The sequence below is a fragment of the Anabrus simplex genome, chromosome 1 (genome assembly GCF_040414725.1).
Source record: "Anabrus simplex isolate iqAnaSimp1 chromosome 1, ASM4041472v1, whole genome shotgun sequence".
NCBI classification, from domain to species: domain Eukaryota; kingdom Metazoa; phylum Arthropoda; class Insecta; order Orthoptera; family Tettigoniidae; genus Anabrus; species Anabrus simplex.
Genome location: NC_090265.1, coordinates 191,664,471 through 191,690,607, shown reverse-complemented (window position 1 = coordinate 191,690,607; position 26,137 = coordinate 191,664,471). Strand labels below are relative to the sequence as shown.

The 26,137-nt window shown below is 36.7% G+C and overlaps 1 protein-coding gene across 7 annotated transcripts in view; it reads left to right on the top strand.

The window, feature by feature from the left end:
- Positions 1 to 24,575, top strand: part of LOC136885535 (myb/SANT-like DNA-binding domain-containing protein 3) — a 34,007-nt gene extending 9,432 nt beyond the window's left edge. For 3 of the 7 annotated variants that reach the window (XM_067158155.2, XM_068230680.1, XM_068230679.1), the window contains exon 2: positions 19,945 to 24,575. In XM_067158155.2, coding sequence (XP_067014256.2) covers positions 19,950 to 21,389 — 1,440 coding nt within the window. In that variant the 5' untranslated portion in view covers positions 19,945 to 19,949 and the 3' untranslated portion in view covers positions 21,390 to 24,575. Of the gene's footprint in view, positions 1 to 2,546; positions 2,645 to 12,566; positions 12,821 to 13,176; positions 13,408 to 13,506; positions 13,953 to 19,944 lie in introns of those variants that run through there. The other 4 variants (XM_067158146.2, XM_068230676.1, XM_067158170.2 and 1 more) reach the window with 3 other exon arrangements.
- Positions 24,576 to 26,137: the final 1,562 nt, after the last annotated feature.

Genomic DNA, 26,137 nt, shown 5'->3' with positions numbered 1-26,137 from the left:
TCATTGAACTGATTCATCGCTCGCACTGCTACAGCCTTATTTGGGTGGTTTCTCTACAAAATTTTGTACCGTTTTCCACATTTTGTACTTCTCCTGAATCTCAGTTGAAGTGAGAGATGCCATTGACTTTTCCTCCTCCTCTTCCCCGGACAAGATCTCCTCCTGTTGTTCGCAATGCAGGTCCGTCAGTTCGTTGGTGGTCAGTTCCTGGCTATGTTCTTCCACCAGCTTTTGAATGTCCACGTCATTCACCTCTAGCCCCATAGTCTTCCCTTAGGACACAATTTCATCAACAATCAGCAGCTCATTGTCACCAACAATCCTCTCAAAGTCATATCCAAGAACACAGTCAGGCCACAGCTTTCTCCAAGTGGAAGTGAGAGTTTTCTTGATAACTCCATCGATGAACTTCAGGCAGTTCACGATGGGGAAATGATAGCTCCCAAACTCACGGAGGGTAAGGTTTCTTCCTTTGGTCACTTGGAAGCATCTCTGAAATAGTGCTTTAGTGTATAGCTTCTTGAAGTTCGAAATGACATTCTGATCCATAGGCTGGGGTAGTGTTGGGAGGAAGGAACTTACCCTGATATGCATATTCTTTGTTCACGAGGTTGGTGTCGTGTTCATTTAATGGTTTAAGACGCCGTTTGCTTTGACATGCTTTAATGAAGTGTTTGACTGCCTTGAGTGTTTGTTATAATTTTATGTGATGTTCAGTGATCCGGGTTCCTTCCGATGTTTGAGTAGATATCAAGACATTTGTTCTCATACATTTTCATACGCTATATTCCTATTGTAGATTATCATGAATAAATCCAACAAGAAACAGTACTTGATTCAAAATCAAAGAAGTGATGATGATTTAGTTATTGGCATTCAGACTTAGAACATAGTGAATGATCTCCAGGATACAGATAAATCCCTTTTCTTTTCATCAGTGAGAAAGTACTTTTGTACTGCCTGTGACTACATCATGAAGAAGTTTCCATTCAAGGATGATGTGTTGAAGCATGCTCAAGTTACTTTTCTTGGAAAAGTTTCCTATCATCTCATGCAAGGAGTAGAATGAAACTACAGATGAGGTGGTGAATGAGCTTCAGAGGCAGTTCACAGTTCTTCAGGTAGATGACACTTTGGTTGCAAATCAAGATGCTGCAAGTGATTCCAGTTGGGCACAAATATCAAGAATTCGTGGAGCCGATGGACTTTTAAAGTATAACCGCATTTCTAGAGTAATGCTCTCTATTTTCACCATACCCCATAGCAATGTAGAATGTGAACATGTTTTCAGCCTCGTGAAGAAAAATAGAACAGAGTTCAGATAATCCATGTCCACTGAATCTCTGGAGTCTATTTCTATTTTGAAGACCAGGGGCCTGTTCCACGAACGAATTTTGCAACTTTTCAACTTTGTACTTTTCACTTTTCAATTCTTGCAAAGTGCAAAGTCTTTCTGTTCCACCATGAACTAGGTTGTACTTTTCAGTTTCTTTGCAAAGTGAAAAGTCTTTGCGAATGAGTGATTGATCGAGTTTATTCCATGAGCAAACTGTATAGGCCTAATACTCTACGATTTTAATGCTTTACTTTTCGCGGCGAACTTGGCGGTATAATTGTTGTACCGTTAAAGTTTTTATCATGGGAAAGAAAGGTAATTACAAGAAGCTGGCTATGCTGGAAGTTGTCAAGGAGAAACATGACATCCTTTTTTTGACAACTTTAAAGATAACCTCTCAAATGATGACACACATCAATGTCAACGAGAGTAGGCTTGCGTCAACATATCCACACACAGAAGGAAATTCACCCTTCATTAGAAATCCCGTCGCTATATTAAGTGGATTATCTAGCGAACGTACTGTTAGGAAATATTACATTTACTATAACATCTACAACTTTGGTAACAGTTTGGTAAATAATTGATTTTGATGCCCCATGCATTGCTGCTACACCGTGCAGCACCATTTACTCACCAATGTAAACACATAAGAATTTGTTCTTTTTCGGAAAGGAATTGACTTCTTTTTGTTGCATGTTTCAATAAATGGTCGATCATTTCAGGAATATAGTCAGTCTGTGTTGGGGTAATACGAAATCACTCGCGAAATTACGTCGAAGTGAGGTTATGAAAATTAATCCTGTCTTTGTATGTTCTCTTATTGGATTCTTCATCACTGTCCTCACTTGATGCTAACAAAAGCTCACGTAACGTGTTTATATCACAAAACCAAATTCCACGCCAAGAAACTAGTATGCATACTTGTTAATTAACATATGAAAAGGGAATCATCTCTGCAAGATTTATGAAAACTTTTCACTTCATTTCTTTGCACTTTGCATTTCTATACCAATGGAGGAACATAACAGGCTTAAAAAGTGAAAAGATTTGTAACTTTTCACTTTGCAAGCTAAATCTCAAAAGTGATGGTGGAACAAAATCTAAACTGAAAAGTACAAAGTGAAAAGTTGCAAAGTTCGTTCGTGGAATAGGCCCCAGGAGTTCTGGCACCTGTTTTGACAAAACATTTTCTCAACACTTTTTGCAGGAAGTTGCGGCTCATTATCATCAACAATCCTCTCAAAGTCACATCCAAGAACACAGTCAGGTCACAGCTTTCTCCAAGTGGAAATGAGAGTTTTCTTGGTAACTATGACTTTAAAGTCGAACTAGCGTGTGATTTGCAGTGTGTATTATATTATTTCTGTTACGTTAAACAATTTTTACTGTGTAAAGCCTCTTTTAATTATCACATATCTGCTTAATTTATGAAGGAAGTCGTGTTATGTATGCTCCAAACTAATATTCACCATGCCTGCTGCTGTTTAACATGGATTTCTTGATTGTTATGTTAATCTACAAGTCATTGGCCTATGATGTAGTAGATATGATTTCATTGAAGTATCCTGTTTAAAGCATGAATTATTGTATTCTGTAGCTCAGAAGTATTGTTATTTTCATCAAGCTGGGGTATGATATAGATGATGATTCCCATAGGGAACCTGAAAGATTTGTCCCGAATGAGTAAATTTATAATACCAATATAAATGGTCCGTTATTGGACATTATAAATTTTCCAGCTAACTCATTCCTGGTTGCCAGTGTTTCGTCCCATTGTGCTAAGTTGGGCTCTTCAGTTGGTAAATAGCACACCCAGCAAGACGCATGGTATTATAAATTTACTCAGTCAGGACAAATATTTTAGGTTACCTATGGGAATCAACATCTGTATCATCTGATGGCCAGGCAGGCATCAATTTTTGGTATTGAGACAAAGTCTCTCATATTGCATTGGCACTGCCGGTGGCTCCAAGTAGCGTATGCAGTGGCCTCCACGGTACGCACTAGCCATGCGTCTTGGTGTGTGTGCTATTTACCAACTGATGAGCCTAACTTAGCACATGGGGCAAAACGCTGGCAACCAGGAATGAGTTAGCTGGAAAATTTATGTCCAACAACGGATCATTTATATTGGTATTATAAATTTACTCATTCGAGACAAATATTTCAGGTTCCCTATGGGAATCAACATCTATATCATCTGATGGCCAGGCAGGCATCAATTTTTGGTAATGAGACGAAGTCTCTCATAGTGCATTGGCACTGCTGGTGGCTCCAAGTAGCCTACGCAGTGGCCTCCACAGTATGCACTAGCCATGCGTCTTGGTGGGTGTGCTATTTACCAACTGATGAGCCCAACTTAGCACACTGGGGCAAAACGCTGGCAACCAGGAATGAGTTAGCTGGAAAATTTATAATTTTCAATAATGGACCAACTACACTGTATTGGTATTAAAGTGGCATCATTCAAATTCCTGTGATGCCACATAAATGATGACTGGGACTTCTCTCACAAGATTCAATGTAGAATTGAGTAGGCTGAACTTCTTTTCAGAAAATGAGAAAAATTTTGAAAAATGAGGTCTGTCCTTAAAACTTTGCATTTGACTACTTCAGTGTTATGTGTTTAGCATTCTACTATGTGGCATCAAAGCTTTAACACGAAGTGAAAACTTGTGCAAGAGACTGGAGGCATTTGAAATATGGACATACGAAGGATACTCAAAATACCTTGTACAACTAAATTACCACTAGAAGTTTTGCATCATTTGGAAAAATAACCTGCAATTCTCAATACTATCAAGAGAAGTAAACTTGAATACTTTGGTCATATGATGTGAAAAAATAAGTACCATCTATTACAGGTAATATTCCAAGGAAAAATTGATGGAAGATTTGGTCCTTGGTGTAGAAGAATATTGTGGCTCATGGTTTATGGTGAATAGTGTTTCATCTTTTACTTTATGATGAGGCCTGCTTAGGGACTGCATGTCAATTTCAATTCATTTTTCCTTGTTTCATCTTCCGTTCTTTCCAGTATTCCTTCATCATTGCACTATGCTTTCTTATTTCCTCAGACCACTTTGAACTGGGTTTCTTCTCATTCTTCTGTGGAATCCTTTATTTTTAAAAATCTCTTTCTATAGTTTCCTCTCCTTGTTTTATTTCTCTGTAAATCTTTCTTGACCTCTTATATCCTGCTCGTTGTTGACTTTTTCTTCCAATGGTACTTGAATATCTGTGTTCAGTCGATATGTCCAAAAAAATAGCAGTCTTTTTCTTATTGTATGTTATATTTTCTATGTTCTGGTACATTTCCTTATTACTTCTTAAGTTCCAGTGTTCTGTTGTTTTCGTTGGGCCTAAGATTTTTTCTCATGATTCTTCTTTCTAGTACTTCCAGTTTATCTAAGCTATAGTTCTAAACTCGACATTCACTGTGATTCACTTGCCTGGCATTACATTTGACATCAACATCTTTAAATTCAGAATTTTTTTATATGAAACAACAATAATGAGTAAGGTTGTTACCTTAGAAATTAGCTTACCATACACCTGTCAAGTTCAGTGGTTTTTGAAGACCAAAATATTGTTTTATATTCATTTAATAAGGGATGACTCTTTCATCTGTAATGTTTTTATTCATCTTATTTTATTCATAGCCTCACCTGCTAGTTTTAGGCAACTTTGTCACTGCTACCTACTAAGTAATGCTATGGAAATATTGTAGATTTAGCCTTCCTCAAACTATAGACTTTATATAATCCCACTGTTATTACCAAGGTTAATAGAAATTAGCTAATCATGTCATAATTGTGTAAATAATCATCATCATCTTCCTATTTTTTCCCTATTTTATTTTTTATTTTTATCATAATATTGTATTGTTTAGTAGTTGCAAGATGTTTCAATTGTAAGTGTATTCATTTCAATTTTGCACATGTAGATACTGTATTTTCTGGTTAGATGGAAGAGAGGGCCTAATGGCCTTAATTTTGCCAGACAAAATAAATCCATTGTATTGTATTGTATTGTATAATTTTACGTCTTTATTTTTGACATTTCAAAGTAGCTGAAGGTGACCTAAAGAGGCTGAAACATTTACTGTGTTCTTTTTCTGATCTTTGTGCAATGGTAAATTGTAAATAAATCCAAATGTAGAACATTAAATGTAGAACTAGGTAGAACATTTATACTTGTTTATTATATAGACATTCACTCGCATGAAGACATTCTGGTTTCACCACTGTATTGTAGTGCCTTATTTTAAGATTTTTAGATAAGCATTTCTTGCTATAAAAATTCTTAGTGATGCCTTATGCTCTTTCCATCTTCTATAACTTTCTTCTACAGAATATTTTTATAAGCCTTTTCTTGAATTATTTCTCCCAGGTGTTTGAATTTCTTTACTTTCTCTACAGTTTCATTGTTTAGAACATCTATGGATAATAAGAATATTTAAAAAAATGAGAATTATTTGTCAACCATATAATGGAGATAGTATAAAGGTCTGATACATCTGGTGAGGAGACCATGAATTAGCACTAGAGGCATGTAAATTACTCAGAGTGACGAGCACTCATGGCAAATTCTTTGTCTTAGGGATTGCAGAAAGCAGTCTCCTCATTGGAGGTAGAACACAGTGTAAGGTATAGAACATAATCAGAGGTTGATGAATTTCCATATTAATAAAAAGGATATCTTTAAATAAAGATTTTACTGCAGCCAATGGCCATTAAAATATGTTTACATGACTAATTACATCAAACAGAATTTGGTTAGTCCCATCTGTCTTTTAGTACACGTCATCACACGATATAAGTCGCAAGTTTTCTCGCACAGAACACATATACATTCCTTTCTCGGGGTGTGGAAAGTTTTGTTAGCACACACACGATGATGAAAACCGTGTGTTGCTAATCTAGTCACTATGTGCCTGAGTTCATAGTTTGCCTTCATCCAATCCGTACTGGTCATAGCCTCTGTGGTGTAAAATGTTTCCCATATATCTTCCTTCTTGGTTCGCAGCTCTGTTTGTAACTGGTTGAATGCATCTGTAGACGGCAATATTAGTTTGTGACGTAGTTCTTCTGTATAGAAGAGTTCTCTTGTCAGCTCGTAACATAGTCTTGAAGGAGTGAATTTGGACAAACATAATACCTTTTTCATGTAGATTGCTTTTACACTTTCAATGTCTCGAATATTTCCTTTAGTGAGATGTTCCCATATCAATTCTAGTCCATACGTCATAATCGGAGATATTTTTGCATGGAACAATTTCATAGCGACTTCAACCGAAAGTTTGCGCAAGATCAAGATGTCATTCATTGCTATTATGGCCGCAGCCACTCTATCCTTAATGTGTCTGGTATAAGTAGTCCCTGATGTCTGTAGTGTAATGCCCAAATATTTAAAGTTGTTTACTATTGGCATAGTTTCTCCTCCATTTTCATACTGAATTTTCTCTTTTAATGCTGTTCTGCCTCCCTTTCGGAAGATCATCTGTACCGTCTTTTGTCGATTAATTCTGAATTTATTGTCCTCTGCCCAAATGTTCAGCTTGTTGAAAGCAGCCTGTAGTTTTTCGTGTGTTTTTGATACGAGTACCATGTCATCTGCATACATGTATATGTGTACCTCGTCGCCTTCGACCTTTATAGTGGGTATTAGGTCTGAGACCGCTATATTGAAGAGTATGGGGCTCATTGGATCACCCTGTAGTACTCCGTTCATCTGCGTTATGGGATTCGAGATAGAGACGTTATCGTTTACAGAGATGTAATTATAAGCAAGAATGGTCCTAATGATGTTCGTTAAAGGATTCATATATCCTATTATGTTTCCCAGTTTCTTCAGTAGCTTTTCCCTGTCCACTAGGTCGAACGCTTTGTTGTAGTCTATGAAGATCGCGTAAGGTTTCCCTTTTGGATGTCTGAGGGTATCCGTTATGTCGTCAGTCAGATTCTTTATCGCATTCATTGTAGATCTCCCTCGTTGAAAGCCGAATTGCTCTTCCGGTAAGGCGTGGTCTACCTCTTCTATCAGTCTCGTTAGTAACCTGGTAAAAGAGTTTAAAGATATTGCTTTCTAAGGCAATTCCACGGTACAAATCTAGGCAACTCGTGTTTCCCTTTCCTTTATATAAGATCTTCATCATTGAGTGTCGCCAGGTGTCGGGAAAGGATATCTTTAAACCCTTCTATAAATCTTAACTATAGCACCACAAATGAATATCAAGCTTCAGTGATTTATATACCAGCAATGGCATATGGCAACAAAAATGAACTTTCAAGGTCAAAAGATAAACCAAGAAATCATCACTTATAAGTCTGTAAGAAGGGAACATTATCAAACACCATACATACGCAACAACGTAGTGACAACATAATAATAATAATAATAATAATAATAATAATAATAATAATAATAAATGTCGGGCCGAGTGGCACAGGCGGTTGAAGTTCGATCTTGGCTCGGTCCGGTGGTATTTGAAGGTGCTCTGTGAGAGCAGCCTCGTGTCGGTAGATTTACTGGCATGTAAAAGAACTCCTGCGAGACTAAATTCCAGCACCTCGGGGTCTCTGAAAACTGTAAAATAGTAGTTATGGGCTGTAAAGCCAATAACATTGTTATAATAATAATAATAATAATAATAATAATAATCGTATGGCCTCAGCTACCGTGTGCAGACATTTCGATTTGACGCCATCTGGCTGTCTGCTCGTCAATTTCGACGTTCCGTTTTACTCTAGGTCTGCTAGATGGCAGACAGAGTAAACCGGATCTCTCTTGGGCGTCTATGGCTGAGATTTAGTTAATTTTGTTGGGTAGATACCAAATGTATCACCAGAGATCTTTTACATGCCGACATCGTACGACATGGAGTGTCGAATGGTCTTTTTCCGCCCTTCAAAAATCCGACTACCTCTGCCGAGTTTGAACCCGCTATCTTGGGATTCGGAGGCCGATACTCTACCATGGATCCACAGAGGCAGCTATAATAATAATAATAATAATAATAATAATAAAAAATAAAGGTTTGCATAAAAATCAAGAAAGGTAATATTTCACTACACTGCCATCTACTAAATTAGTCTTATGGCCGAGTGCACCAACCTCGTTTAAGGGTACATTTATGCTGCAGCCTGGCTGCTGGCACATCACTAAGCCTCGCTGCTCGATATTACGCGATGATGAAACAAACCAATGAATCTCAATCAGTGCTTTTACCCTGGAGCCCGGCTTATAGCTGTGCTGCTGGCTGCTATCCTTGTCACATCCATGGTCTCAAACAAGTTTGATTTTCGAGCCTGGCCCATCGCTGGCAATCCTGTAACTTGGACTGTGATTGGTTCTTTCAAGGCCACTCAGTCTCTCACTCTTCTATCTGCTTTCCACACAGATGTTCTGTGGCACTGTCGGTGAGTATTAACTAGCTATCTGAACTTGATACGGTAACATGTGTTTCGCTGTTTCGTTTCTGCTATGGGTGATGATTTTAAACAAATGCTGATATCAGCTGTCTTTGAAAGAAATGCAATTTGGAATCAGCGGCATGCAGATCATCATAACAGGTTCAAACTGGACAAACTATGGAATGAAGTGGCAAAAGAATGCAGAACGAGTAAGTAAACTTTATTCTTGCTATTTAGGGACCTCTATTATTACAAGTAGGTAATCTATATGAAGTACACTGAGCTCGATAGCTGCAGTCACTTAACTGCGGCCAGGATCCAGTATTCGGGAGATAGTGGGTTCGGACCCCACTGTCGGTAGCCCTGTAGATGGTTTTCCATGGTTTCCCATTTCCACACCAAGCAAATGCTTGGGTGTACCTTAATTAAGGCCACGGCCGCTTCCTTCCCACTCCTAGCCCTTTCCTGTCCCATCGTCGCCATAAGACCTATCTGTGTCGGTGCGACGTAAAGCAACTTGCAAAAATAATGAAGTACTACTTTTTCATGGAATATTGGAAAGGTATTTTTTGAACTGTAGGCATTTTACATTTTGTTTAGGAGTCCTAACTAAAGTAGAAATGAGTTACTCCATAACCCCTTTGTTTACTTTATTCAAAGTGCATTATTAATTACGAAATGAACATTTGTAACTTCATTTTATTATCAACTCCCGCAGTGGAAAAGCACTGAAAATTCAAACGAGGCATTTTACCATTTTGTAACACACATTCAACACAGCACATTATTTTAACATACAATCGCCAACAAAACTGTGACTCACACATTAAAAAAGTCTCTGAATTTATTTCGCACTTCAAAGGCTTCAGTTGGAGCAGCGTTGTTCCTTCTTGACGAGGTAGCTCTTGGAATTATGTCTTCGTAGTCCAAAGTGTTCAGCCCCTCTTTATCTATAATTACATTATGTAAAATACAAACAGTCTACATTTGTCTCAATAGATTTGCATAGTATCCTCCATTTTGCAGCTGCAATTCTAAACGCACATTCAATATTTTTCCTTGCTCGGGAGAGGGCTATATTGAACTTTTCCTTTGACAGATCGTATAAGGCTTCATCAAATGTTTCAGTAAGGGATAGGCTACATCACCTATAAACACGAATGGTGTAGCGATGTCACTATTCGGAAGGAGTCTGTCTTCAGGAATCTGAAGTGCACCATTAATCATTCCTTGATATAAACCTGATGATCGAAAATGCCTCCATCGCTTTCTTTTCCATAAGCTCCTACCTCTATGAAAGTAAATCTACTGTACAGTTAGCATCACTTACGGCTTGCAGAACTATTGAAAAGTAGTTTTTGTAATTGTAGAACATAGATCCTGACAATTTAGGACAAATAATTCTGATATGTTTCCCATCTATAGCACCTAAACAATTTGGGAATCCCCATTTCTGATAAAACAAATCAGCGGTTACTTTGAATTCTTCTGCCGAGGGTGGTTTCATATGCAATGGTTGTAAGACTTGCCACAGTACTGGTAACATTTGCTTTACAATTCAGGATAAAGTTGTGATTCCGAGCCAAAATTCGGCAGCCAGACTCGCGTATGAATTTCCTGTTGCCAAGAATCTGGAAGAAAATGAAATCCAATAAACAAGGAGCTTTAAACATTTCAGATGTATTTTCCATGAAATAATTTATATTTGATAAATAATCAGTTATATTTTAAATTACTAAATGCTTATTATGACGCATTATGCCATTGCAAGTCTCTATGAATATGTTATTTTGTGTGTTGCAGCAACAAATGAAGTTAAAAAAAAGTGGAAGACTCTTTGACAGAAATTCAGGGAGAAGTATCAAAATACTCCCAAACTGTTATCAGGAGCATCTCCCCCTGAAGACACGGTACAATGGCCATACTTCAAATCTCTACAATTTCTGTGCAATAATTTTGACCACAGGCCAAAAGTGGAAACCTGAACTGCAGTGAAGATGTTGCGGTAGCTGAAGACACCACTAATAACAATGATTACGAAGAGGATCATTGCCCAAAAACACCTGCGTCTGATTCGTCACAATCTCTGTCGGAACCTCAGTCTGCTATTTCTTCAGCCATACCATCATCATTAGGCTATAGGAAGAGAGCTCGACCTATCGACCCAGTACGTAGTGAACTAGTGGAGCTTGAAAGGGAAAAGTTGCGAATGCGAAAAGAAAGACATTCTCAATCAGCAAACAAAGAGGATGAAGACATCGCCTTTTTTTTTTTTCCTCTCTTCTCCCTCATGTGAGACACATGACCCCTTTGAATAAAATGAGCTTTAGGATTGAAGTGCAGAAACTTGTTATGGAGAAAGCGTACGGCTGCACTTATGTATCGTGTGACACAGGTCGTATTAATCAACCTGAAGAGAGTGCATACGATGGCCCATTCCGAACTGCATCAACCTGTGATCACCAAGTATACTCTGTCATGTCACCATTACAACAGTCATATCCCGGTAGCCACTTGGAGGCGGGAGCCGATCTGGTCAGCCGTTCACCATCAGCTGAAAGAGCACAAGGCTCCGCCTGCACTCTACTACCGTGACTCTTTATAATTGGAACAATGATTTATGAATAACTGATCCGTTATTAACGATGATAAGATACCTATGTTTCTACACTACCTGCTATTTCTTGGCGGGCTCCGACCTTTTCTCCAATTCTTCTCCAAATGATTGATTATTCTAAATCTGAGATAAACTACCTATTCATTGTCATCATGGTAATTATAACTCTTATGATGTAAGGTTTTACTTGAGCAGTAATAGTTCTTGAAATTCTTAAGTGCGTCCAGTATCCAGTATTCGGGAGATAGTAGGTTCGAACCCCACTGTCGGCAGCCCTGAAAATGGTTTACCGTGGTTTCCCACGAAGTAAAACAACTAGCAAAAAAAAAAAAAAAAGTTCTTGAAATTCAAAGCATTTGACGGTGTTTTAGTCTTCACAGAAGAATCTGTTCTCGACAAGGAAAATGACAATAAAAATTCAAACATATGTAATTAATAAAAAGGAGGCAAATGTTTGGCCATGTTTAATTTCAAATAACTGTATGTACTTATGCCGATAGAAACAGTTGTACACACATAATGCAATAAATAAAATTAAATGTCTTACCTTACAGTAAGGACTAGTCACTCTTCCACAGCAATAGGATTGACTATATTTGGTCTAATTTTCAGTTGCTTTTGAACTTCAGGTTCCACCATATTCAAAATATACTGAAATGTAGATATGCCCATTCTGAAATGTCTAAAAAATCTTTCTGGGTACATTTTTAATTCACTATAGTATTTATAGAAGTAGCAGTGATTAGGACGATCCTGGTTTAGAGGTTGAACTCCATATTTCCTTCTCTTCCTTCTTGTTACGTACCACAATCTTGCCATTGATGAATCAGAACTATCACTCTCAGAAGACGAGTTCATCTTCACACGACGAATTGCCGACTAAACTGCGAGCTGCCAGCAGCGTGAGCACGGGACTGCTGCAGGGTAAAAGCTCCATGGCGGGCAGCCTGATTACAGCCATCAGCGAGGGGCTAGGGCGAGCAGGCATGTGCCAGCAGCCAGGCTGCAGCATAAACGTACCCTAAGATTCAGCTAACTAGTGTGTATGTAAACATGGTTTAAATTTAAGGACCTTCTTAATCGGTGTTTTGTTAAGCATGTTTAGCTGGCAGTAGAATTAAACACTACCCTGATGTTTAACTTGGTAGTGAAGAATAGTGAAAGCGCTTCGATGATTTTGTGTTACTTTTGTTAGAACCACACCTCTCAGGAAGAAGAAGGAGGAATATTAATTTATTCTTTGCTGGAAGCTGGAAGTACTTATTAGAAATATGAATGAACAAAAGAGGAAAAGGTCGTCCAATTTTTCGGATTTTGAAACCAATATTGTGGCTGAATTAATGGTCAGACACAAAGATGTCATAGAAAATAAAAAGACTGATGGAGTTACAGTAAAGCAGAAAGATAAAACATGGAAGAAAGTCGCAGAAGAATTCAATTCTATTTCAGGTAAGCAATTATATTTCTCTGTACTATTGTGATTTAATACAGTATTTCGAGTTAGGTTATGAAAATCGGTCAACAGAATATGTAGTATGACAGACTATTCCCTGTACAATACTACAAAACTACAACTAAAAGTACTTGGGTTTATTTATTCCCGTAAAATTGTACAACAAAACAATATTAATACACCAGAGTATTATCATTCTATTTATCTGTGCTATTGCAGTTTAAAGCCTTCTAAATTCAGATTATTTTCAAAAAACAAAACTATAATTAAAAGTAGATGCTCTTTAATTTCATAAATAGTGAAAGCAAAATAGTGTTATCACACCAGCATGTTATAGTTCTTTTTTTTTCAGGTGTCTCTTACAGGAGTGCAAGAAATTTGAAGACCTGTTATGAGAACTTGAAAAGGAAAACAAGAAAAATATGTGCAGACAATAAAGTGATGAACGCAACTGGTAGTGGTAACTTTAAGCCCACATTATCTAAAACTACTGAAAAGGTTATGGCCCTAATACAACAGACTACCACACCACTTATGTACGCTCATGACTTAGATGCTTTATACCAAGGACATGTGAATGAAGGTAAGTGTATGGACACAGAGTACACTAATGCAATTTTTATCAGGCATTTAACAGTTAACCTCCAATGAAACATATTAATTACACGTTTTCTTTTTTCAGTTCAAGGTCAAGCAGAAGCACTGAATCCCTTACTCAAACCTCCCATAAATTCAATGACACAACCAGCATGCCTACTGTCTTCACATACAGCAGTACAACCTTCAACATCAGCTGATACTGTATTATCAGATAGAGCTAAATCTCGTCGGCGTAGACTGTCAACATCCAGAGACAAAATTATAGATTCCTGTGAAAGAAGAATTTCAGTGCTGGATTATCAGTTAGAAGTAATGAGAAAGGAACATGGGAAAGAAATGGAAATAAAAGAGTTAAAACTAAACATTATGAAAGACAAACTAAAACACTGGCAAAATATGAACAAGAACGAAGATAGGCCAAACTAAGTGGGCTTTGTAAAGCAGCGAGTGTTATTATTAGCATACTTTTATTTTATTTTCTATATAAAAGTCAAGTTAATTTGTGTTAGTAGGTTAGGACGATGAGGAGTGTGACTGGTCGATAGAATACTAATTTGCTAAAGTGTATTGTTTTCCTAAAAGTTAATAAATTTCACTCACCTGAAATGACCATTAATTAAAGCCTGGCGTACAGCTCTGCCAGCATTGTCATCATTTCTGTACATTTGGCGTACTGGATTTAATTGTTCGCCATCTTCGATATCAGGACCTCGGGCTTGCTGGAGCTCTTCGATAATGTGCTGAATCATTAAATCATACGGAGGGTTTTCTTCTCTTGTTTGAATTGCAATATTGTTCAATACTGCTGTAGCAACAATTATATTTAGAGCTTTATGGACTTCACACCTCAAACCAACAGAAAGAGCAGAAAACCTCCGCTTCCATACACTATACTGTCTTTCTACGGTATTTCTGGTCCTAAAATGTGCCCTGTTGTACATATGCTCTTCTCTGGTTTGCGGGTTCAGCAGAGGTGTTAAGAGAAATGGCTTGCACGGATACCCACTATCTCCCGTTAAATAACCATGTTGTATTTCACCTCTCTCGAATTGTGCCCTTTTTTTTGCAGTTCTGAAATATTGTACTGTCGTGGACAGAACCAGGCCACCTAGTGACAGTATCTCTCATGAGTAAATTGCTGTCACTTATTGTCTGACAGTTTATGGAAAAATAACTTTTTCTATTCCGAAAAATCTTGGCATTTTCTCCACCTGGAGATCTGATGCGAACGTGGGTGCAGTCAATGGTTCCAATTACACCAGGGAATCTAGCAATATTAAAAAAGCCTTCCATTACCTCCCTCTTTTCTGCTTGCGATGTTGGGAAGTAAATATAGCATTGACTAAAGGAAGCTATAATATTACTTATGTCATGTATAATCCGAGCTGCTGCTGTTCTCTGCATATTAGTATTATCACCTACAATTATGTTATAAAGGAACCAGTGGCATAATACCTCAATGCAGTGAGTAGTCTGTTGATAGCAGAAACAGGATTATTTCTCTGCGTTGGAAATTGTAGGTTATCTTGCATTGTTTCCAGAAGAAATGAAACTGTTTGTTTATATAAGCGAAACCTTTCCACAAATTTCCTATCACGAAGTTCTTCAAAAGAATCACCTCTCTCCACTATTATACCTTCGCGCTCATTTCCATTCTGCTTCAGATATTCCAAATATAACAGTTCATCTTCAAAATCATCTCCAAATCTGGCAGCCATTTTGCCTTCACTGCTAACCATTGTTTATGTTTGGTAACCGCTCGAACTTGACTGTTTAACCGAAAATAATCAGGGATTAAAATATTAATCAGGAATAATGCTCCGCAGTTTCATTTAAACAAGGTTTAAGAAGAATCTTAAACGCTGATTACGCTAAACAGGGTTCGTGCATTTAGCCATTAGTCTGAAGCACATCGTAAAATGCACATATCGCATTTGAAGTACAAATAACAGGAGGTTCCTCATCAATCACCTCAGGTGAATTTTCGTGGTTATGTTTCCTTGGAGGTGGGTGCTCCATTTTATTTCTTTGTGAAAGTGAAGGGAAAAGAAATAGGGTTGGAACGGCATTTGTCAGTAATCGCCGTTGGTCATTTGTTTCATACGTGTACTTATCTTCGAAATGTACAGAGCATAAGCGACTGTATTGAGTAAGATTCCATTTATCTCTAGACTTGATACAGGCTTTTGGACGTATGCCGTGTCAAGAAAATAAGGTGAAATGCTTTACATTTTGCGGAGAACTGTGCCTTTCTCGAGGACAGTCAAGATTTTCTTCTGATGACTCAGAGATAGTTCTCTGCGAAACGTAAAGAATTTCACCTTATTTTCTTGACATAGCATAAGCCCAAAAGCCTATATCATGTCTATTAAGTACGGGCCATGAAAGCATCAATGGCACCATTTATCTCTTTTTATCCTCATAACGCATTGTTGCGCTAATTCCTTGTTCTTAAAAGGAAATCTGAAATATAATCCAAAAATAATTACCGTGGCTATCTACTTTCACTCTGTGAACATTAAAATGGGTTTAATTACAAACAGAAATTACGGCTAGCATTCTTGAAAGCAAGAATCAATCTTTTTCACGTCTTAAAACTTACAAAATTAAATTGCCATGCACAATCTCCGTTACCTCAACATATGTTCTTGCGCTAACTCGCTTTGCCTTGACAACCGGTTAACATGGCTGCCCTTTATCAGTTTGCTTCCGCAGGGAGCGCTGATGTCAGGCATACAACCCCTCTATGTTATTCTAGCTCGTTGGTGTGAGTACATATAGCATTTCATGGTTAACACATGCATAATGGATCAGGTTAGATACACTGGAATGTTAAATTATGTTATTTCTGCAAAGTTGATTACTGGAATAAAAGTATATAAATTGGGATGATGTACACAGAAATTTAGAATATACCGTACAACACCATATTACTACTGGTAAAAAATTACATATTGGAGCACTAATATTATGCCCAAACATTCTCTCATTCTTTTCCTTTCCACTGGACCTTCTTTGAATTAGGATGGTTACGGCTTCTTCTGAGGATACAAACCATAAATCCAAAAGAATATCGTGCCTACAGTAGTCATTACTAGGGCCCGGATTCTTATGTAATTGGTAATTACATATTCCGTTCCTTTACCTGTAGACAACAGAAAATTAAAAATGTTGGCGAATTATGCTTCTGATACGGTTATATCTGTGTTTCATTTTACGTATTCTTAGTCATATTACATATTTTTTTACATATTATGCAAAGAATGTAACATTTTGTACATATTTAGGTATTTATTCTAAAAAGTTAATTGTATCAGCTCATTTAATTTTTAGCTTATAGTAAAATAACTGGCAAATTTCATCTCATATAGAATATATTTTAGTTGCTAAAGTTGGCTTTAAAATTCCTTTAAAATTGGGATTTCTAACTTTCTGTGAAATACAGTAGGTCTAAGTGCCTCAACTGCATACAACAACACTGATCCTTTCTCAGAATCTTGGATGACTAGGTGCCTTTCGTTGGTCAGAGTTTCTAACAAACTCCATGCAGTCTTGAAATGAAATCTAGGTTATTCGAGCTCTCTCTTCATCTGCAAGATCATTCATGACAAACAAGAAGAGCATCTGGAAGATATTTCACCCAGCTAGTTTCTCTTTCTTTCCAAGAGAATTTTATCGGATCAGTGCCAAAACATCACAATAGTAAACACGGAGTAGTAGTTAGTGACACACTGCACATCACGTTAAACATATTGTCGTACTACTTGCATTAATTAATAGGGGTTTCAAGACAGATTATGTACAATATTAACTTATTTAGTAACATTTCTTTGTATCATTTACGTGGTATGAGGGTAACAGGAAATTAGCTGCAAAAATCCATTGTATAATATACTCTGCAATTTACAGTGCATAACATTATTTTTAAATATCTGAAGTATTTTGATTATGTCTTTAATTTGATTATATAATACTGTCTAAATTAGAAAGCAGTAGACTAATTGACAGGTGCATCTAATGTAAACCAGAATTTTTTAGCAGCTCTGGTAGTGAACGGAAATGAGTGGGGCTTTGAGAGCATGTTGGTGGGGATGTTCTGAGTAGAAACCTTGATGGGTCACACACAAAAGAGTGACCGCTCACTTCAGTACGTTTTGAGCGAGCAAGAAGTACACAAGTCTGTTGTGCAGCGCATCACCATCATCAAGTTTCTGGCGAAAGAAGGCGCCAAAGCTTAGGGAAATTTTGGGAAGGCTCTGTGCACAGTTTGGGGATGGAATCCTTTCAAAGACCTAGTTGTATGAATGGCACAAACAATTTTTGGCAGCACAGGAAAAAGTGGAAAATGAGCCCCACCAAAGACGACCGCAAACAAGCATTACTGCAGACAACATTCATGCTGTTCATGGCCTTACAGGAGAAGATCGGCGCATACAAATTTCTGAAATTGCTTTGCTTGAAGGAATAAGCTTTGGAAGTGTTCAAGCCGTCGTCAATGATGAACTCGACCTTCGGAAATTGTCTGCCTTTTGGGTTCCTCGTTTTCCCACCCAGGAACAAAAAATTCCACCAGGATGTTTGTCAGAGGCATCTGAATCGCTATGAGGAGGAAGGATATAATTTTTTGTATTGCATTGTGACTTCTAATGAAACTTGGGTTCATCATTACACCCTGGAGTCAAAACAAGCAAGCATGCAGTGACGGGAACGAGGTGCAGTTGGGCCAGTTAAGGTTAGAACACGCCTTTCTGCTGGAAAGGTGTTTGCAACTTTTTTTGTGGGGACTATGTGGGCATTTTGCTTGTGGATTTCCTGCATGAACAAAGGACAGTGAATGCAGCCTATTACTGCATTCTTTTGTTCAAGACAAAAGCTGCATATCACAAGAAACTTCGCTGGCAACTGATCCGAGATGTTCTTCTGCACAACAATGCAAGGCCACACTCTGCTGTTGTAACACATGAAAAACTGGAGGAAATGTATTGGACACCTCTGGAACAGCCTCCTTACAGTCCAGATTTGTCACCTTGTGACAACCACTTATTTGGACCACTGAAAGAAGAACAGGGAGGAAAGTGATTTCATGATGATGCAGCAATAGAGGAGTACATGCGCAAGTGGCTGCACACGTTTTTTTCGAGGACGGCATCAAAAAGGTGCCAATTCGGTGACAAAAATGTGTGTCAAATTTGGGGGACTATATAGAAAAATAAGCTACTTGTTTTGTATTTGTTGGTGGATTCAATAAAATTGTAAAAAAAAATTCTGGTTTGTATTTGATTCACCTCGTAAATTATCTAAAGCAACAACTATGTCATAAAATTAGACACATATGATACAATTTTATTTTCTCATATCATAATCAGTCATAATAAAAGAAGTATATAAAGATTTTTTTGTAAATTTAGTGCATTAATACTTTTAAATAATTTATGAATATTACATATATTATGAATACTGGTTGTAACACCTGCTGTTGACAGGAACATAGGTATTTAAAAATTAAATGAAATATAATACAATTTCAACCCACGTGGATGAAATTATGTATATCCTAGACTGCAATGCTTTATTCCCCGATTTTACATACTGATTTTCATTCAGTTATGTGCACCCATTTTCTCGTGGCTCGGGATTAATATGAACTTGGCAGCGAAAATCAAAATTTATAAATATCTGTGTTAATATAGCCGGTACAGTAAAAATATGACATAAATAATCATAAATTTAATTCTGTACATCATTGGTTATGTAGTATTTATCAATAGGACCACAAGTAACATTGATTTTTGAGAATTGAATTTTAGGCCTTCCCCTAAATTATCATTTCACTCTGTGTGAATAAAATTATTTATAGCCTAGATTGTAGTGCCTTATTCCCCGACATGGCATACTGATTTTCATTAAATTATCTTTTAGTCACTTTCTCGTTATGCCTGTACATACAGACAGACAGAGATGACAGAAATTAAAAAGTGCATTTCCTTGTTAATACCATTGTGCAATGTGCGTACAAAACGTTTGTACAGTATATATAGATTACATATTGTATGAATTCACATATTTAATTATGTATTTCACTGATACTACATTTTTTGGTTCATATTTCACACTTTGATATTACATAAAACTCTGGGCCCTAGTCATAACGTGGTGCTGACTGTTGTTTTAAGGGCAAAACAGTGGGCTCACAAATACAGTAGTCCTTTTCAAGATTAATTATAGGAGAGTGATGACTTCCAGTGCTTCCAAGAATGATGTCTAGCATGGCATTATAAATATCTCCTTAGGTCTCTCAAACCCAATATCGTGGTTTCCAGAAGAGGACAAGATTTGACAAAATGGGATTAAACAGTAGAAATTGCAAGCAAGGAGGTACAAGGAAGTGGAAGCCCTGTTAAAGTGAACTAAGGTTGCCACATATTTCTCAAGTTCTGAGGCTGTTGGCAGGTTTTATTGTTAACTATTTCTGCATATAAATTAAATATTGCCTTTTCTAATGTGTGTTGTTTATTTACAGGTAAAATGGCTGGAGAAATCTGTATTGAAGTTTTGCCGGATGAAGTTCTGGTTGAAATATTCTCCCATGTACCATTCAAGGATATGGTGTTTTCAGTGCAGCGTGTATGCACCAGGTGGAGGGATGTTTCCCGAGATATTATGTTGTGGAAAAGTATAATTTACTGTCCAAACTACAGGGAAAGTGACAATGAGATAGCTGATATTTTGCGTCGAATTCCAAATCTGAGAATTTTAGTTCTCGATAGGGCTGTGCAAGCTGTAGTGTTAAATGCTTTCATGCAAAATTGCCCAAATATAAGTAGTTTGGAATTAAGTGGCAACCAAAAAATAAGCACTAAATTGCTTAAGAATATTTTGATGAAATACTCTAGTCTTGACCAGTTAGGCTTGCCAAGCTCGGTTTTAAGCAAATTGGAACTAGTTCAAATTATAGGCCAGTTTAATCATTTAAAGACTCTCATTTTCAGTGGTTGGTCATTTGAAGATGAACCAATGGATTTGCTACTGAGACCTATAGCGGATGGTTGCCCAGCTCTGGAGTGTGTTGACATTCGTGGCAAACTGGTGATGTATGACGAACTTGCTTATTTAATAGAGAAGAAAGGACCTCAGCTGCATAATTTATGTATGAGATGGTGCAGTCAAGATAGGAAATGTAACCTCCCCCTTCTCTCCAAATGTACAGCATTAAAGTCTTTGCATATTGACTCCTATTGTGAAATTGGAGTTGAGGAAGGCTTTAAAGCTCTTCAAAGGTTAAAAACTGTAACATCTTTGACATTTTTTGTTTTGCACAATGCACAAGTAAGTTCAGTTATGAGTATCTTTAGTCATGGATCAATGAGTCAGTTGCAGGAGTTTACAATGAGTTACTTTTTGAATTATGAGGATAAATTAACAGAAACCATTATCAGACATTGCCCCCAACTGAAACTGCTGTGTATTGAGCAGTGTCCTCGACTGACTGATCGCTCTGTGGAGAACCTACACTTGTTGACTGAATTACAGACTGTGAGCCTTAGTGGTGCTGCCATAACTGACACTAGTATAATGTATTTGAGAAAATGTCAAAATCTTCGCTCTCTTAGCCTGAAATATTGTATGAAATTAACTGAAGAGAGCATGAAGCAAATGGCTAATTTCAGCAACCTACGAACCTTGAATTTAGACTATTGTGTTGTTGGGGGTTTGCCATTACACCTCATTTCGACCCACATGAAACAACTTACTTTGCTTAGCATTAGGAACTGTCCAGAGGTTGATAAAGAGGCTGTAGCGGAACTTAGAAAGAAAATGCCACATTTAACTGTGAATGATGAAGTTCATTTTGGTCTTGGTGTGGAGGATGATTGGGAGATTGTTGGCAGTCTGTATCCATCAGCAGAAGATGATGATGTTTACGATGAGGATTGTATTTTGTTTAATCAACTGAGAGATGTTTGAGCACTTCTCTATGTAAAGATGATCTTTATATGTTCCTTTAAAACAATACTCAATATCACTATATCTGTGTGAATTTTATTTTTCTTGCTTTTGAACAAATTTTTGTGTGGAAGTTGATCATGTTTCTTAAGGAAATTAATGAAGGTCATGGATTTTTTATATATTTTTATCTACATCTTCCATCTTTCAGATTTGATTGAGCTTTAAAATTGATCATTGTATTTATAAAATTCAAGCTATTTGCTATTTTATTCAAACCATTCTTTGTTTCAGTTTATGTAGGAATTCAGAAATTATGGCAGGCTTTTCAGTTAATTGGCATTCAGTCACAAAAAAATATTTTCATTTACTGTCAGAGTAATTTCCTACATTCTGTGAAAAAGAAAAAGAGTGCATTATTAGTTATAAGTTCTGAACTCAAAGGGTATAATTACTCTCTATTAGAGGTGGAAGTGTTTGGAGTATTCAAATATTTTGTTGCTTTGATTTCAGGAAACCCTGAAGAGAACTCTTTTAAAAAACTCTTGTTAATTTGATATAAATTGAAATATGGAATTATATTTTTGGTAGTAAAATTAGAAAAGTGTATATGTCATTATTAAAAGAAATGGAAAGAAAAGAGAAGGGATATGCACATTGCATCCCCTTTGAATTTTTGTCCTTTGGATGTCAAAAATTAACAACATAGTAGCCTATTGTATTTTGATAACTATTGGTCATTAATTTTCAAACAACTGGGTATCCTACCATTGCTATTAGTTGTTGCACTAGGTGTAAACTGTGTTTTATTAAGACTTCTCATGGAGTCTTTATAAAGACTGCTCTAGTTTTGAGTGTCATTGGCAGTTGTTAAAGCTTTACTTTGGTTTATGATTTGATATGTTCACACAATGTAAACGGATACAGTTCATGCAGTGTGAAATGTCAACACTTGAGTACAAGGTATAATTACATGTGGAAGGGAGGTGTGCCAAATTATTTTCATTTTACTTGAATTCAAAAGTGTAGCTAGCATATTTTTAGTGTATTGTAGCAATATGCAAATGACAGAGACATGCATCATTTATGCATTTTCAATCCTTGCACAATAATTGATTCAGCTTTTCTGCTGCTTTCTGAGGAGATATTGTGTTAGCATCTTTCTTGCAGCAAAGCCATCTAAATTTGGTACTCTGTTGTAATTTGAATCTTTGTGACATATTCCAGGTAGTGCTTTTTCCATTAATATTCTTAATTTAATTCAAACTATTTGTGACTGATAATCTGCAAAAGATTCTGTGTTGCTTGGAAATATGCTTTCTTTGCATTCTGTAGCAATTTTTTTTGTAACAAATTGTACTCGTGTTCAAACACAGAATATTATGCCTAATTTGCTGTGGCTTTTGTATAAAACTCAGGCTTTCTTGTTTCATTCTCCAGCATGGTTTGAGTTGTACATATTTTATTCTTCAGCTATGGATCTATGGAGCTGATAATTGCTGGACATGTAAACCTGTCAAGTTGATAAAATGGTTGCAAATACTGCATCAGATTTTGTTGTAACTTTTTTTGGTCAGTCATTTTGTCTTCTTTCTTGATCATGAAGCTTTCATGGCCATTCATTCAGTTGTTTAACTACCTGTGCATCGTCCTGATATGCAGTTCATTTTTACTAGCTAAGAACTCAGACCTCTGCTCTTTAGTTTTTGAGGTATTTTGTCACTCCGTTCCCTACTGGTAGCATTGGGAACATTTCACCCAACTGTTCCTTAGCATTCCTCTAGTTAAATATTTTTCTAATTTTATATTTTGGTATCACCTTTTCTTGATTTGATTGTTGTCCTAACCATTTTATGCTACAGGCAGTTTTCTTGTTGGACCATTCTGCCATCATATTGGCATTTCTTCTCATTAATAAGCAGATTGCTTGTTACTTATTGATTTTAGGTTGGTATAGGTCTCTATGGTGAAGCAGGATAAAAGCCTCAATAGAGTAAAAGGACCTGTCTTAAAATATGTAATTATCTCATTGATTCTTGCATATCCATACTTCAGTTATTTAATCTATATGTTATCTTTCTGTTGCAGCATAGAACTTCAGGTTAACCACTTGTATGAAAATTGCTATTTTCAGGCACTTTTTGAAACCTTAGGTTTTCACTCTAGTCTCCTCTTACAATTGTTTCTTCACGGTCATTACCAATTCTTGAAATATTAGAATTAATGGCATTAATATTAATAGGATTACTAAAGACTTGAAAAGCAATATTATAGTTATAAAATTCAGAGGAAAAAATAAAGTTGAACCAAAGCAGACATCAGAATGTGATCATGAATGTCCACAAATGTATAATGAACATGGTTAAAAGTTTGACTTTTCTGTGATATAGTGTGAGATTTCTCCAAAATTTCAGGAATGATTCATGCATATTTTAGTAATTAATTTATTATGGTCTTGGGACCAGAAATTTTAAATGATAGGACTGAGAAAACTGTATTTAAGATATGCAAGTTCCACTTTTGTAGTGTGTGTTGAGGATTATCTATCCTCTCTTTTGCTTCATTATATCAGATTATCAAGGCTCTTCTCTGGCTTGTGATATGTCGTTCTTGTAATTACTCGTGCAGATATGAACATTTCCTCGAATACACCTCGTTAAAAGTTAAACATACTGGTATCTTGTTTTTTGAATTCCGTATACCTTTCTTGTAATACTTGGTACCGGTATTTCATTGTTTTTCTTGGACCTAAGAGCAGAGAAGATGATATCGAGAATGGAATTTTGCATATTTTGCCCCAACAGTAATATGTAGGAGATGGATGAATAACATTGAGGAATATAATGCTAGTACTGAAATGCGATTCTAGTCATCTTGAAGATACAGTGAAAATTTCTGCTCTAAATACAGAGAATCCATTTACCGATTTTGAAATCATCTATTATGTGGTCATATGCTGCAATGCTTTTGTTAATAAATATTATGATAAGTTCTTTTTCTAGACACTGGCTTGAAGCAAAGGAATAGATTGATGCCTGGGAGGTGCGAAGAAGATACATTACAAATTTTTCCTGTAAATATGTAAATTTTTATACTGTCAGAAAATACTAGATCAGTTTCTGCAAATTGAGCAGTACCAGAAAGTATTGCATCTAATCCAGTTGTGTATAAATGTATATGTATGAAAATAAATATTTTCATATAATATGTGTAACTTTTGTGCTTATTGTTAGATGAACAATGTTGAAGCTTTTCGTGTTACCGAGTGTATTTATAGTAAAAACATACAAGAAAAAATTCCTTTCTTCATCTCCTTAGGTAAGTAGACCTTCAGCCTTAGAAAGTTTTATTTTATATACCATTTTTCATCTTCAAAATCTGCCTCGATGTATCAGTGACAAAGTGACCTACTCATGATTGCAAGTTTGTGTGTTTGAGGTAATAAATTTTTGAAGAACGATCAAAAATTGTGGCACTCCATGTCATTGTCGGCATGTTAAAAGATCTCTGGTGGCATGCTCAGTGTCACTACACACAATGAAATTCATTCAGCCACAGTATCCATTCAGTAGAATTCTCTTTCATTGTTAAATACCATTTTCTTATTTTTACAAATGGTGGACACCAAAAATGTGATAATGCACTAGAGGAGAGAAGACAGGCATGGGTGAAATGGAACTGCAACAAAAACATGGAAAATCATACAGCCTTCCTAGCAGTCAGAAAGAACGCAGCCAAAACCATTAGAAATGCTAAGAGGCAAAATAATATCATAGATCAGGCAGAGAAAGACTTTCAAAGGAACAACACCAGTAACTTATACAAAACTCTAAATTCTCAGACAAACGCTTACTCAGCCCCTATACTTCACCTTCGAGAACCAGACGGAGAACTGGAAATGAACAGTGAAGATTGTATTACAGCCCTTGCAAAATATTTTGATAACCCCCTCAATGTAGAACCCGAGAAAAAACTACAATTTCAACTCAAGAATGTTATTAAGCCTCACTCCCTTCCTCCTACCAAAGAAATCAAACAGATCATCTCTGAACTGAAATATAGCAGGTGAAGATGGCATCATTGCAGAATTATGGAAACATGCAAATGAAGAGTCAATTGACAGTATCCACAGAACCATAACTGACATCTGGACAACAGAAACACTACCAAGGGATTGGACTTCAGCTATCATCCACCTGCTGCACAGGAAAGGACTCCAACAACTATGGAGGGATCTCTCTCCTATCAGTGACTTAAAAAATCTTCTCCAAAGCATTGCTTAAAAAGTGGACGCACAATTAGACTCCTGCATAGGAGAGTTCCAAGCTGGATTTAGGAAGTCAAGGTCATGCACAGAGTAGATTCTGAAACTCAAAATATCTTTACCTACAAGAACCTCAGTACCTCACCCTATGTCGAAATTTTCGTCGACTTCCAGAAGGTCTACGACTCGGTAGACAGTCCCTCTTTGAGACGTTAACTGAAATGCGACTGGATAAGAAGACTTTGAATCTTGTGAAGGCTACTCTAACGAACACCATGTCCAAAGTCAAATTCAGAGGGGTATTATCAAAAAGCTTTGAGATCAAAACAGGTGTTAGACAAGGAGATGGTTTGTCCTCCATCCTGCTTAACTGTCTGCTGGAGGTCATTCGGGAATGGACAAACATACTAGCTGACAACTCTGGATTAAAAATCGCATACAAGAAAAAAAAAAAAGACAAGTTAACAGTCACTTGCTTAGCCTTCACAGATGACCTCACACTCTT